At 50.3% G+C, this 11543-nt stretch overlaps 2 protein-coding genes across 5 annotated transcripts in view; both read left to right on the top strand.

The window, feature by feature from the left end:
• The window catches only part of LOC114452823 (NLR family CARD domain-containing protein 3-like), a 1046161-nt gene that overhangs the window by 690767 nt on the left and 343851 nt on the right, over positions 1 to 11543 (top strand). The gene's annotated exons all lie outside the window — the stretch shown is intronic.
• Positions 350 to 11187, top strand: LOC114452828 (proteoglycan 4-like). Of its 3 annotated transcripts, XM_028432302.1 has the most exons (13): positions 350 to 958; positions 2727 to 3369; positions 4006 to 4158; positions 4613 to 4714; positions 5033 to 5240; positions 5508 to 7061; positions 7179 to 7229; positions 7320 to 7651; positions 7852 to 8017; positions 8260 to 8371; positions 8586 to 8706; positions 8898 to 9222; positions 10459 to 11187. In XM_028432302.1, exons 2-13 carry the CDS (start codon positions 2746 to 2748, stop codon positions 10611 to 10613), a joined length of 3903 nt encoding a protein of 1300 aa, XP_028288103.1. In that variant the 5' UTR covers positions 350 to 958; positions 2727 to 2745; the 3' UTR covers positions 10614 to 11187. The 3 variants fall into 3 exon arrangements, with proteins under 3 accessions (XP_028288103.1, XP_028288105.1, XP_028288104.1); XM_028432304.1 differs by lacking the exon at positions 4613 to 4714 and having other exon boundaries at positions 351 to 958; XM_028432303.1 differs by lacking the exon at positions 7179 to 7229 and having other exon boundaries at positions 351 to 958.

Genomic DNA, 11543 nt, shown 5'->3' with positions numbered 1-11543 from the left:
TGAATGTGCAAAACTCCAAAAAGGGAACAGGCCTATATTTGGATGGATAAGGAGAAAAACACACTCAATAAAATAACACTTTTAAAAATTTAGATTCTTAATATTTTATAAAATGTGGTATTTATTATTTCACACAGACACTGTGTGTCTTTAAACTGGGATTTAGAAATAATAAAGTTCTTTGTTGAAAAAGACTCTAACCCTGCTCACTGGATTTAAAATAAATAAACCTTCACATCCTTAATCTGTAAAGACGGTGTGTTTTTATTGTTATTACGGGTGTTATTACTGCTGTTATTACAGGTGTCTCTGCACCTCTCGCCCTCTCTCTGGCTCCGCGCAGTGTCTCAGGCTCCGCGGTCCTCCTGGGCTCTGAGTGGTGCTGTCTCGCCGCTGTCGCAGCCTAGAAATCTGCCTTCCATTGCATTTCTCCACTAGCGGACTGACCAGGCCCCTCGCCGCCGCTACACGGTGTCCCCTGAGCCGGGCTGATTCCCACCGCAGACCCGGCAGGTGAGACGGCGGCGCTTCCTCGGGAGAACGGGGCGCTGCGTAAAACCCTTGTGGACGCCGGAAAAACTGCCTGCTAGGCGGGAAGGAGCCCGGGATGTGATGAGAGCCTAAACAAAGTGCGACACACACACGGACACACACACACACACACGCTCATGCACATCATTAACGGGCCTGTGTTGCATTGCAACTTTGCGTTTGTGGCGCTCGGATCTGAGGCGAGGCGGCTGGATTATTGTCTGGGGAAGGCTGACGCGCACTTCACAGCAGCCCTGCGCTGTCAGACGAGGAAGTGAGGCTTCAAACACGCCCATTCCTGCCTGTCGACCCTGCGAAGAAGCCCCGAGCCGCTCAACAGATACCAGCAGCGGACTTCACCAACATGCGCTCCCTCCCGGATGGACGGCACCGGGACTAACCTGCAGGACGACGCCGATTTAAGCAGGTTGGTGATCGAGACGCGGAACGCGGAGGTGACAGTTTCCCAAAAATGTTCCTGCCGTTAGACTTGTGCGCGGCGCAGGCCTGGCTCCATCTTTTTTTTTCTGTTTGATAGTCACATGCGTGATCTCTGGCCTGTCACCGGAGCGCGCCCTGGGTCGCTCCCGTCACATTATCTGCAGCGTCCAGGTGACCGGCCGCGGGCCAGATGTCAGCATCTGCCCGCCGCGCGTGGAGCCTGGCACCTGCCCGCGTGCGGAGGGCTGCCGCTAAAGATGCGAGCGTGGAGCCGGACCTCTGCGCGCCGCGGTGTGCAGGTGGAGCAGCAGAGTCCGGGAGCCCCCCGTCTGTCCATTCAGCTCTAACATGCTGACAGGAGGATGTTCAGGGTCATCTATTGATCACTGAAGTCATTTATTAATGTTAGACCAACAAAACTTATCAGATAACGTTCCTTCATATTTAATATATTAGAATTATTCAAATCATTTCTCAGACTGAATAAACCTGCTCCTTGCTGACATAGATCAGTTCAAACCTGTTACTGTGAAAATGAGCATTTATACATTACATAAGTACAAGTATTGTATCACTGTTATCAGAAGGGATGGGGTTTAAGGGAACCTCCTGGACCCTCTGGGTGTTTGCACTTGTAGCTATCAAATAAAGGTCATATTACAATTTAAATTCTTCTTCTATGGTTTGAATTAGTGCAGGGAGCAGCTCTTCTCCTCCACTGAGGCACATGTTTTTATGAAGAGAAGAACTGTGAGTCAGTTTTAGAAAAACAAAGAGTGGTTGAAATGATTTGGACCGTTTGAAGTGGCTGCTTTCTGGTCCTGTGCTGGATTCAGGTGCAACACATGCTTGTTCTCTTCAGTAATTATTAAGCAGACTACTTTTCTTCGTCATCTGTCTTGTTTTGTTTTCTTTAACCATCACATACGACACATAAAAGCTGCTAATGTTCCTCAGGTCTGACTCAAGTGCTTAACTTATGATTCGAGTAGTTCATCTTCTGTCAATCAAAACTGATGCAAGAAGTTAAATAAGATCAAATAAGAAGTTTATCTTCACTGTAAAGACTTCAGGAGCGCTGGCTGTCATCCAGCACAATCAGACGGGGATGGTGACGGTGTGTCGGTTAGTGTGTTTGGTCTGTTTAACGTCGTTCCCTTTGTGGGCGTACATTTGATCCTCGGGTGTGGATTCACTTCAGTCAATATTTGGTGTCTCATGCTGTGAGGACGAGGTTAAATATGGAGCACACCAGAGGTTTAAACCAGTGTCTGTGCTGACATCCTGCCCCTGAAACCATGCAGATGGAGGAGGCTGGAAGCAGAACAGTCTCTGAACACACTGAGGACTAATGATACACAACAGAACCCTCTGTGTCTGCCACCTGTCAGGGAGCACAGGCCAGTGCTAATCTGTTAGCCACATAGCTAGCATTAGTGTGTCTCTATCATACTGCTCAAGTGAACCAAGGCTGCTGTTATCTGTGTAGCTCTCCGAGGACCTAAGCCAGGTTAGCTTAGCTCATCCGTCCTTCAAGGCATCAAGCTATGAGTTTGTGTTAAACCAGGTTTGGTTTGGACCGATCAGAGCCCTGTGAGGAAGTGTTCGTTAAGACGTTCCTGGTTAGCTTTGCAAAGATTCTCGGCAGCTTGTTGTTGTTGTTGATTCTTCTTTAGCATTAGTTTGACAGATGTTTCAACCAATCAGCTGCCAGGTTTTCTTTTAAAGTGTCCTGATGTCTGTCTCTCTCTCAGTGATCTTCAGTGTTGAAGGATGGACCGGGAGCCGGTGCAGCAGAGCCAATCAGAACACAAAGAGGCCGCCAATGGAACCAGCCCTCAGACCAGCACCACCACTCCAGACCCCTCCACCCCTACAACCCCCACTCCTCCTCGGCTCACCCCTAACCCCATGCTCCTGGACTCCCCTGCACCCACACTGACTCCCACAACCTCCTCCCCTCCTCCCCCTCTCACCCCGGCCCCCTCTGTCGCTGCATCCCATGGACCGAAGGCGGCTGGTGCTCCGTCTCCTCACATCCTGGTCCCCGCTCTGCCTAAACTCACCTCCACCGCAACCCCCGCCCTCCGCACATACTCCCGTCCGATCCTTCCCTCCCCGTCGGGTGCCTCCAAAGCATCTCCCACTAGACACACATCCTCCTCCTCCTCCTCCTCCTCCTCCACATCTTCCTCTTCCTCCTCCCCCTCCTTATCCTCTCCTGTGGCACCTACCACTGCTTCAACCCTCCTGTCTTCTTCTGTGACGCACAGCAACACCACCATGTCAACCAAGACCTCCACCAGCCTGACCAATGGGAACACCCGGCCTGTATCCACGCCAACCTCTACACCAATCACACCCTTTCACACGCCAGCCAGTCCACCTGGCCGACAGGTAACGGATGACACACACTGATCCCCAGATTAGAGGATCCTCTCATGTGTGGAAGCAGACGATTACCTGGAGTTTGTACCCTGGGTTTTGCCTCTCAGGCTACACACACAGGAGCCATTAAACTGCTGTTCGGGCGTTAACTCCTTGTGTTCAGGCAGTCACTCTTATCACATAGTTCCTGTTTAATGAGGATGATACTGAGCACTGAGGTACTGCTGAACCTCTGAGCATCATGGGGATTTAACTTTTAGATTACCTGAACTTTAATCTGTTCTGCTACAGGCCTTTCAAAGATTACAGATTACTGCAGCTCATAAACTCATCTTGTTTAGAGAAGTATGTAAATGTTGATATAAAGGTTGGTTTCAGCTGACAGACAGACGTAGCCTCCATAGTAACTGCAGTCTGGGTCAGACAGCTCTGCGGGTTACAGTTTCCTCTGTGTTCGCTTTCATCTCGTTTCACATTCTCAGCTTTGCAGCTTTCTTTACTTTGTGACTCATCGATGAGGCAGCAACACACACAAACACACACAGCATTATTTTATGACACTTAAAGCATCGCACATCACGCTCTTCAAGAAAAAGTTGTGAAATCCTCCCCGCTCTAATTACTTCCCTCTCCTCTGTGTTCCAGGTACCACAGGCTCATCCTGCAGGCACACCTGGTCTTGTGCGAGCCAATCAGAACCCCTCCCCTGTCAGGCAGAGGGTATCCCAGCAGACACTGCTCCTGGGGAAAGGTCTCAAAGGGTCAGGGCAAGACCAGGTGCTGCTAAGAGCTCAGATGGTAAACACACACACACACACACACACACATTTACATAGATTTCCTCATGTAATCTGTTCCATGAGTGCAGCTGCAGATGACCAGTATTAAAATAAGCCAGTTGCAGGTCAGAGTTTTATGATGCATTCAGGTTCAGTCAGGACTGTTTGCAAATCTGTTGTTTTACCTACTGAACACACGTCCTCTATGGAAACAGCACCAACATGGCTACAAGCATCCTGCTCTGCACAGCAGCTGCAGAGAGCTGCAGGTCAGACAGATGCTCTCCGAGTGTTGGTCATGTGACTCAGGGTCAATTGTTTTTGTTTTTAAAAGTGTCACTGCTTCATGTTTGGAGGCTTTTTAAACTCAGCTTCTCTCACTGTGTCACGGCTTGAATCCTGACTCTTCTGTTCATCTTCCTCCTTCACTCACGTTGCCCTCTTCTTCTCCGTTTCTCCTTTTCTCCCTGCAGCTGATTCTTACGTCTGCTATGCGACCTGCCCAGCCCTCCTCTTCCTCTTCTTCTTCCTCCTCCTCCTCCTCTCCCCTTTCCTCTAACCCTGCCTCCGCTCAGGTGAGCACCAAGCAAATAATCAGGTGCACATCCATGTTAGCCTACATCCAGGCACTCACATATGGACTGACCCATGTATTTGTATAGCTAGTCCTCAAACATTAGTCAGAAAATCACCATCCTGCACCTACAGACAAGATAATGGCACATTTCATTTAGTTACTGCTGTGTTATAGGTATCTAAACATTGTGAGTAAATCTACTTTCCTATGTTTTCAGTGCAGCCCCTCACACACTGCTGCGCCTAGTAACCGTTGCTAAGCTGTGATTGGACAGTCGTGTGTTTGAGTCTGAACACCTTTCTCCTCTCCTCTCCAGCTCCAGAGTCTCACCTTGAGGCCTCCTCCCCCCGGGGCCCTCACCATCCCCCCTTCCCTACGTGTGAAGCCCACCACCTCAGCACCGCCTCCCCTCTCTCGCCCTCACGGCCCCCTCTTCCCTCCTCTCAGGCCGCGACCGCAGCCCAGCAACACGGCAACAGAGAGCCCGACTACGCCCAGCCGCCATCTCTCTGTCCCTCCTCCAAGTAGGTCCCCGAGGGTCCTGAGGGCACCTCAGGAACAATCAGTATTGTCTTATTGTTTTTAACAGACGAGGAAGCAGCTTCAGGTGTGATTAAACACTGACTGAATCCTCCATCTTGCTTTCTTCTTCCAGTATATTTGGGTCTGAACTCACTTTCCAAGCCTTCCAGAACCCATTTTTGTGCATCGATGCTTAATAATTTCAAATATTTTTCACCTTGGAGTGAATAAAAGACAATGTTGTGTTTCTTCCTCCTCTCCTCCTCCAGCTCTTTATTCTCCAGTCCGAGCCGTCCCCCTGAGACCCAGACTTCATTCTCCTAACGGTCACAGAGCACCACCACCTCGACAAAGCCTCCAATCGATTGCTGCTGCTCCCTCCATCCAGGCCTCTCCCGTCAGTCGGCCCCTGGCGGGGCTCAAGAGCTGTCCGTTAGCTTCAACTATGCTTGGCTCCAGCCAGCCGCAGCCCGGCCCGTTATCGGTCACCAACCCCCGGTCAGCTACGCCGCACTTTGAGCGCTCGCCGTCTGCAGCAAGGCAGCTTCAGATCATCGCCCTGTCCTCGGGTCGCCAGACGCAGTCAGCTGCGTACACCCACCCTCCTCCAGTTGTAGAGTCTCCCGAGTTTTCCAGCCAGTCAAAGAGGACATTGACTAGCGAAAACGTGCTTCCTCAAAACCCTATACTGCCAAAAACTGCCTCTCCCCTTCCCTCGCCTCCACCTCGCCCGAGTCCAGCATCTCCGAGTCAGGCCAGCCCGCAAACACAAACTCTGATTCACAAAGGAGAGGCCAAGGACAGCGAGGAACAGAAAGAGAGAGGCCGAGCCATCAGACCGGCAGTCAGAGATGAGCCGAGTGTTGGCAAAGACCTGAGGGTGGAGAAGGACCTGAGGGTGGAGAAGGACCTGAGGGTGGAGAAAGACCTAAGGGTGGACAAAGACCTGAGGGTGGACAAAGACCTGAGAGTGGACAAAGACCTGAGAGTGGACAAAGACCTGAGGGCAGCGAAGGACCTGAGGGCGGAGAAAGACCAGAGGGCAGAGAAAGACCTAAGGGTGGACAAAGACCTGAGGGTGGAGAAGGACCTGAGGGCGGAGAAGGACCTGAGGGCGGAGAAAGACCAGAGGGCGGAGAAAGACCCAAGGGTGGACAAAGACCAGAGGGTGGACAAAGACCTGAGGGTGGAGAAAGACGACCAAAGAGTGAAAGTAAAGGAGGAGGAGAACGAGAAGCAGATGATGGAGCAGGAAGCTGAAAAATGCAAAGAGGAAGAACAGATGGAAGTGATTGAGGAAGGCGAGCAGAAGAAGATGGAGGAAGAAGAGACTCCAATGGACCAGTCTGAGGACCTGACTCCTCAGGTTCTCCATCAGTACAAGAGCACGGCTCCTGTACCAGCACCTGATACCGTTAAAGACTCCATTGTGGAATCCAAACCTGTCCTGGGTGTCGTTTCAGCTTCAGTCCAAACACCAGTTCCACTACAAGACCAGACTCCCGCTCCAGCTTCAGCCCCAGCCCCAGCCCCAACCACAACACCAGCACCAGCCCAAACTCCAGCCCCAGCACCAGTCCCAGTTCCAACACCTGTACCAGTCCAAACCCCAACACCTGTAGCATTCAAGACCCAAACACCACAACCAGTCCAAACTCCAGTCCCAGTATTGGTTCCAACCCCAACACCAGTCCAAGCCCCAACACCAGTACCAGAGGTCTCAGTGCAGACTCAGAGGCCATCAGAACCTCATCAAGACCTGCAGCCTGTCAGCCAGGAGGACTTCTGTGAGAACATGTCGACTCAGTCCGACAATCAGTCAGGTACCTTCAACCACTAACTGTTCAAGAGGTTCTGCATGAGTTCTGCTCTGAGAGTGGAAACAGTCTGATGTTCAGGTCAGCTGCTACCTCCAACTGATGCTGATGCATTATGTTTAGGAGCGAGTGAAGTTGCTGGATGCAGTTCACTGGCTGGCCACAGGTGTCACGGTAGACAGGAATGTGCAGTTTAGAAGCTTTTATATAAAACTTAAGGCTAACTGTCACTAACAGCTCTTTATCTTCTCTCTGTCTCTGCAGCGTTGTCCAGCCTCTCCTCCCAGTCTCCCCCCTCCTCACCCTTTATCACCCCCTCTGCCGAAAACCCACCCCCCCTCCTCCCACCTCACACCACCCACCCGACCGACCTTAGCCTTCCACAGCGTGACGAGAAGGCCGACAAGGCGGACAGTAAAACACAGCACCTGGCCGAGGCCGAGAAGGAGCCCCTCGGCCAATCGGACGATGAGTCTGAGAGTTTCAGCCAATCACTGAGCAGCCCCTGGGAGCCAAAGGCATGGCCTGAGGGGCGGCAGGTTCTGACTCACCTTGTGGAGGGATTTGTCATTCAGGAAGGCCTACAACCGTTTCCTGTACGAACGCACAACAGAAAATGTTTCACTGACGTTAGCTTCAATTCTAATTTATAACAAAAATCCACCATCAAATACTCGAGTACTAACTCCTTAAGTAAACATATGTAGTTGTTTTTCAGAACAAAGTGTAAACGGACTCATACTCCTGATATGAGTCCAGTAAAATGTCTTTTCACTCACTTGTTTTCCTTGTGCAGGTGAACCGCTCGTCTTTGCTGGTTCCAGAGCAGGTGACCAAACCACAGGAAGTGAATGGGACCAATGGGAGGGCAGCGTTGCCTGTGACGGACACGGTAAAACAAACTGAGCATTCCACGGATTCAGACGAAGAGGAGGGCGGAGACACAGATGACCCCGGCACCAGTAAGACTTTAAAGACGTATCTTAAACATCACACTCACAAATTTTAAAAACAGTGCGTTCAAGGACCATCTGACTGCTGAATACATACTTTTTAGCAACTTTGATTTATAATTGTTGTTTCTTTTGCCCACGATAAGCCAGAATAAATAAACAAGGCTCGGTGTGCCCTCCTGTTGCTACCGTCTGGTTTATTGCTGCTCCAACTGCTCTCGAGTGAAACTGACCCTGTTTGTGTCTGACAGGGTCGGGCCACCGGGACCGAACCGTGCTGCACTGCCAGTTCTGTGGGAAGAGAGGCCACGCACACAACTTCATGCGGTCCAAACGCTTCTGCTCCACTTCCTGTGCACGCGGGTGAGACCTGATTTCATTGGCTCACAGATACAAAGAGAGTCTGTGACGTCATGTTTCTACAGGAGCAGCGTTTCAGGGCGCTGCAGCTCTGGCAGGATGTGGTGTGCGGCCTGTGTGGAGACGCACAGGTGTTTCATGCAGATATGAGTGTGAATGAAAGCAGCAGAAGGAGGAAGTGTCAGCGCGTCTCTCACCGCCTCTCCCCCTCTGTCAGGTTTAACGTTCGCCTGACAAAGCGCCTGCGGGCTCTGAGCGCCGGCAGCCGTGCAGAGAGGCCTCGACCAGCCCTGAACCGAGCCGAGTCCGTCCCCGGGAAACCTCTACTGCTGCGACTGGTAGGCACCCTGAACTCACCCCCACATTAAAAGCAGCTGTGCCACAAAAAACCATCACAACACAACACGCCAAAATACGCTCCAACATAAGTAAAGGTGTCCCAAAGATAAGGGCTAGGGCCTTCAAAGGGACACAAGATACATGGGAGCAGCAGTGAGTGGCAACATTTCATGTTAAATATATATTTCAGCCTCGTGATCTCTGGAGTGCCGGTCGGCGTGAGAAGGAGGGGAAGGAGAAGGTAGCGGCAGCAGAGGAGGAGGAGGAGGAGGAGGAAGAAGAGGAGGAAGAGGAGGACAGAGGAGGAGGCAGGGAGGAGGAGGAGGATGACGATGGAGGAGAGGAGGTGGATCCTGCTGTTGCCATGGCGGCCAGGATGGAACGACGGGCAGCGCGGAGAGCAAGGAGAGCGTCCGCCCCCGCCGTGACCACCTCCACACCCACCACCACGTTCAAACCGGCACCTGCCCAGTGGAGCGTGGAGGAGGTCACCGCCTTCATACACACACTGCCAGGTGAATATGAGACACACACCACACATGTGGCGCCACCCTGCTGCTGGCAGCCGCTACTGACACCGTCACCGTTTGATTTACGCTCAGCAGCTTAATCGTTAGCAGACGACGATCCCGTTAAACATTTCGCAAAACTCTGACATTAACCGCTGTGTGAGGTAACCATCATTCTTCAAACCACCAGCTGTCAGTCTGAGTGAGATCATCCACACACACACTGAAACTCACTCTGCAATCTGCCACTTCACATCACAAAGACCACTCTTTCTGTTGAGGACATCATTGACACAGTATTACCAAAGGCCTGTTACACTGTGCGGCCGCTGGACTTCCATCCTCCAGGCTATTAGCTATGAGCACCCATGCTTCACACCAATGCCAGCATCAAAGCTAACTCATTTTTGAGATGCTAAATATAGAAGAGCAAATTCTGTGGAGCTACATAGCAGCTAGCTGTGTGAGAAGCTGTGGAAATGTTAGCAAAGCCCCAGCTAACTCGTTTTTGGGATGCTAATTATAACCAATCAAATACCTACTGGTGGCTAACATACTGGCTAACTCATTTTTGTGACAATAAATATACCAGCTAGCTTCTAAATACCTAAAAATGCCCATTATCCTAGTGTTTCACTCATTTCTAGGATGCTAGCTATAGCTGATAGCGGAGCTAACGTTCAGCTTCATGGCTAGTTTTTGTTATGCTAACATGTCTGCTAGCTTTGTGAGTAAACAATGTTAGCAACAACAACTTTTAGCTAGTTTTCGTTATGCTAACATGTCTGCTAGCTTTGTGAGTAAACAACGTTAGCAACAACAACTTTTAGCTAGTTTTCGTTATGCTAACATGTCTGCTAGCTTTGTGAGTAAACAACGTTAGCAGCAACAACTTTTAGCTAGTTTTCGTTATGCTAACATGTCTGCTAGCTTTGTGAGTAAACAATGTTAGCAGCAACAACTTTTAGCTAGTTTTCTTTATGCTAACATATCTGCTAGCTTTGTGAGTAAACAATGTTAGCAACAACAACTTTTAGCTAGTTTTCTTTATGCTAACATATCTGCTAGCTTTGTGAGTAAACAATGTTAGCAACAACAACTTTTAGCTAGTTTTCTTTATGCTAACATATCTGCTAGCTTTGTGAGTAAACAATGTTAGCAACAACAACTTTTAGCTAGTTTTCGTTATGCTAACATGTCTGTCATGCTTCACACTCACCTGGCGGATGTCGCTGCTTTCAGGCTGCGGGGACGTGGCGGAGGCTTTCCGGGTGCAGGAGATTGACGGGCAGGCCCTGCTGCTGCTGACCGAGGACCACCTGATGACCAGCATGAACATCAAGCTGGGACCCGCTCTGAAGATCTGCGCTCACATCAACGCGCTGAAAAACCAATGAGAGGCGGAGGAAGGAGGTGGAGGTGGAGGAGAAGACCAGCTGACACCAAGGATGACAGAACAAAGTCACTAAAAGAGATTCCTGCTCGTGTGTAATCTGTGAGATTATGAACGGAGGCGTGGCCTTAGTAGGCGGGTGGTGAATCTCACCTGTTTCGGGCCCTCTGACTGTAGCAGGTGGAGCGGGTGGAGGCGGGTGGGGTGGGTGGGGATTTTGTAACTCTGTGAATATTTTACATGCCGCTGGAGAGTGTACATTTGAAGCTATTTCATGAAGGATTTTGAACATTTAATATATGAAATTTGTCTATTTAGTTTTTTTAGAACGTGACGTCAACAACAAATCTATCCAGTAGCCAACATAACCCGTGTGTGTAAAAGAAGAAGAACCCATGATAACACGTAGACTTTGTAAGTGATTAATGACGGTTTCATGTTTTCTATCACTATAATCTGGACAGGAACATGTCTGTGGATTAAACAGGTCACTATCAGGGTGGAGACTGCTGTCTTTAATCGTCACATTTTTATGGTATCCTGCTTGAAATTATTTAATAAATGAATAAAGGATCGAACCGACTGATGGATGTTGTTGTTAAAATAACATGGAGGAGGGGGCGCCAGCAGGGGGCGGCAGTGAGCTAGGTGAGTGAGGAGGAACCTGATGTGATCCATCCTGCAGCAGGAGCTCAGGCTCCAGGCTCTCAGGCTCTCAGGCTCCAGACCCTCAGGTTCCAGGCTCCAGACCCTCAGGTTCCAGGCTCCAGGCTCTCCTCCTCCTCCTCCTCCTGCTGCTGCTGCTGTCTCCTCGCTCCGTGTCTGCTTTGGGTTAGGACCACATGTGTGCGCTGATTGGCTTTGGGCTGAGGGGTTTGTTTTCCACCACACCCCGTGATAAATCTTATTCTGGGCATTTTCCTGCACATCAGTC

The sequence above is a fragment of the Parambassis ranga genome, chromosome 20 (genome assembly GCF_900634625.1).
Source record: "Parambassis ranga chromosome 20, fParRan2.1, whole genome shotgun sequence".
Classification (NCBI taxonomy): Eukaryota; Metazoa; Chordata; class Actinopteri; family Ambassidae; genus Parambassis; species Parambassis ranga.
Note: the sequence above shows the minus strand (reverse complement) of the source record. Positions and strands in the feature narration are given on the sequence as shown.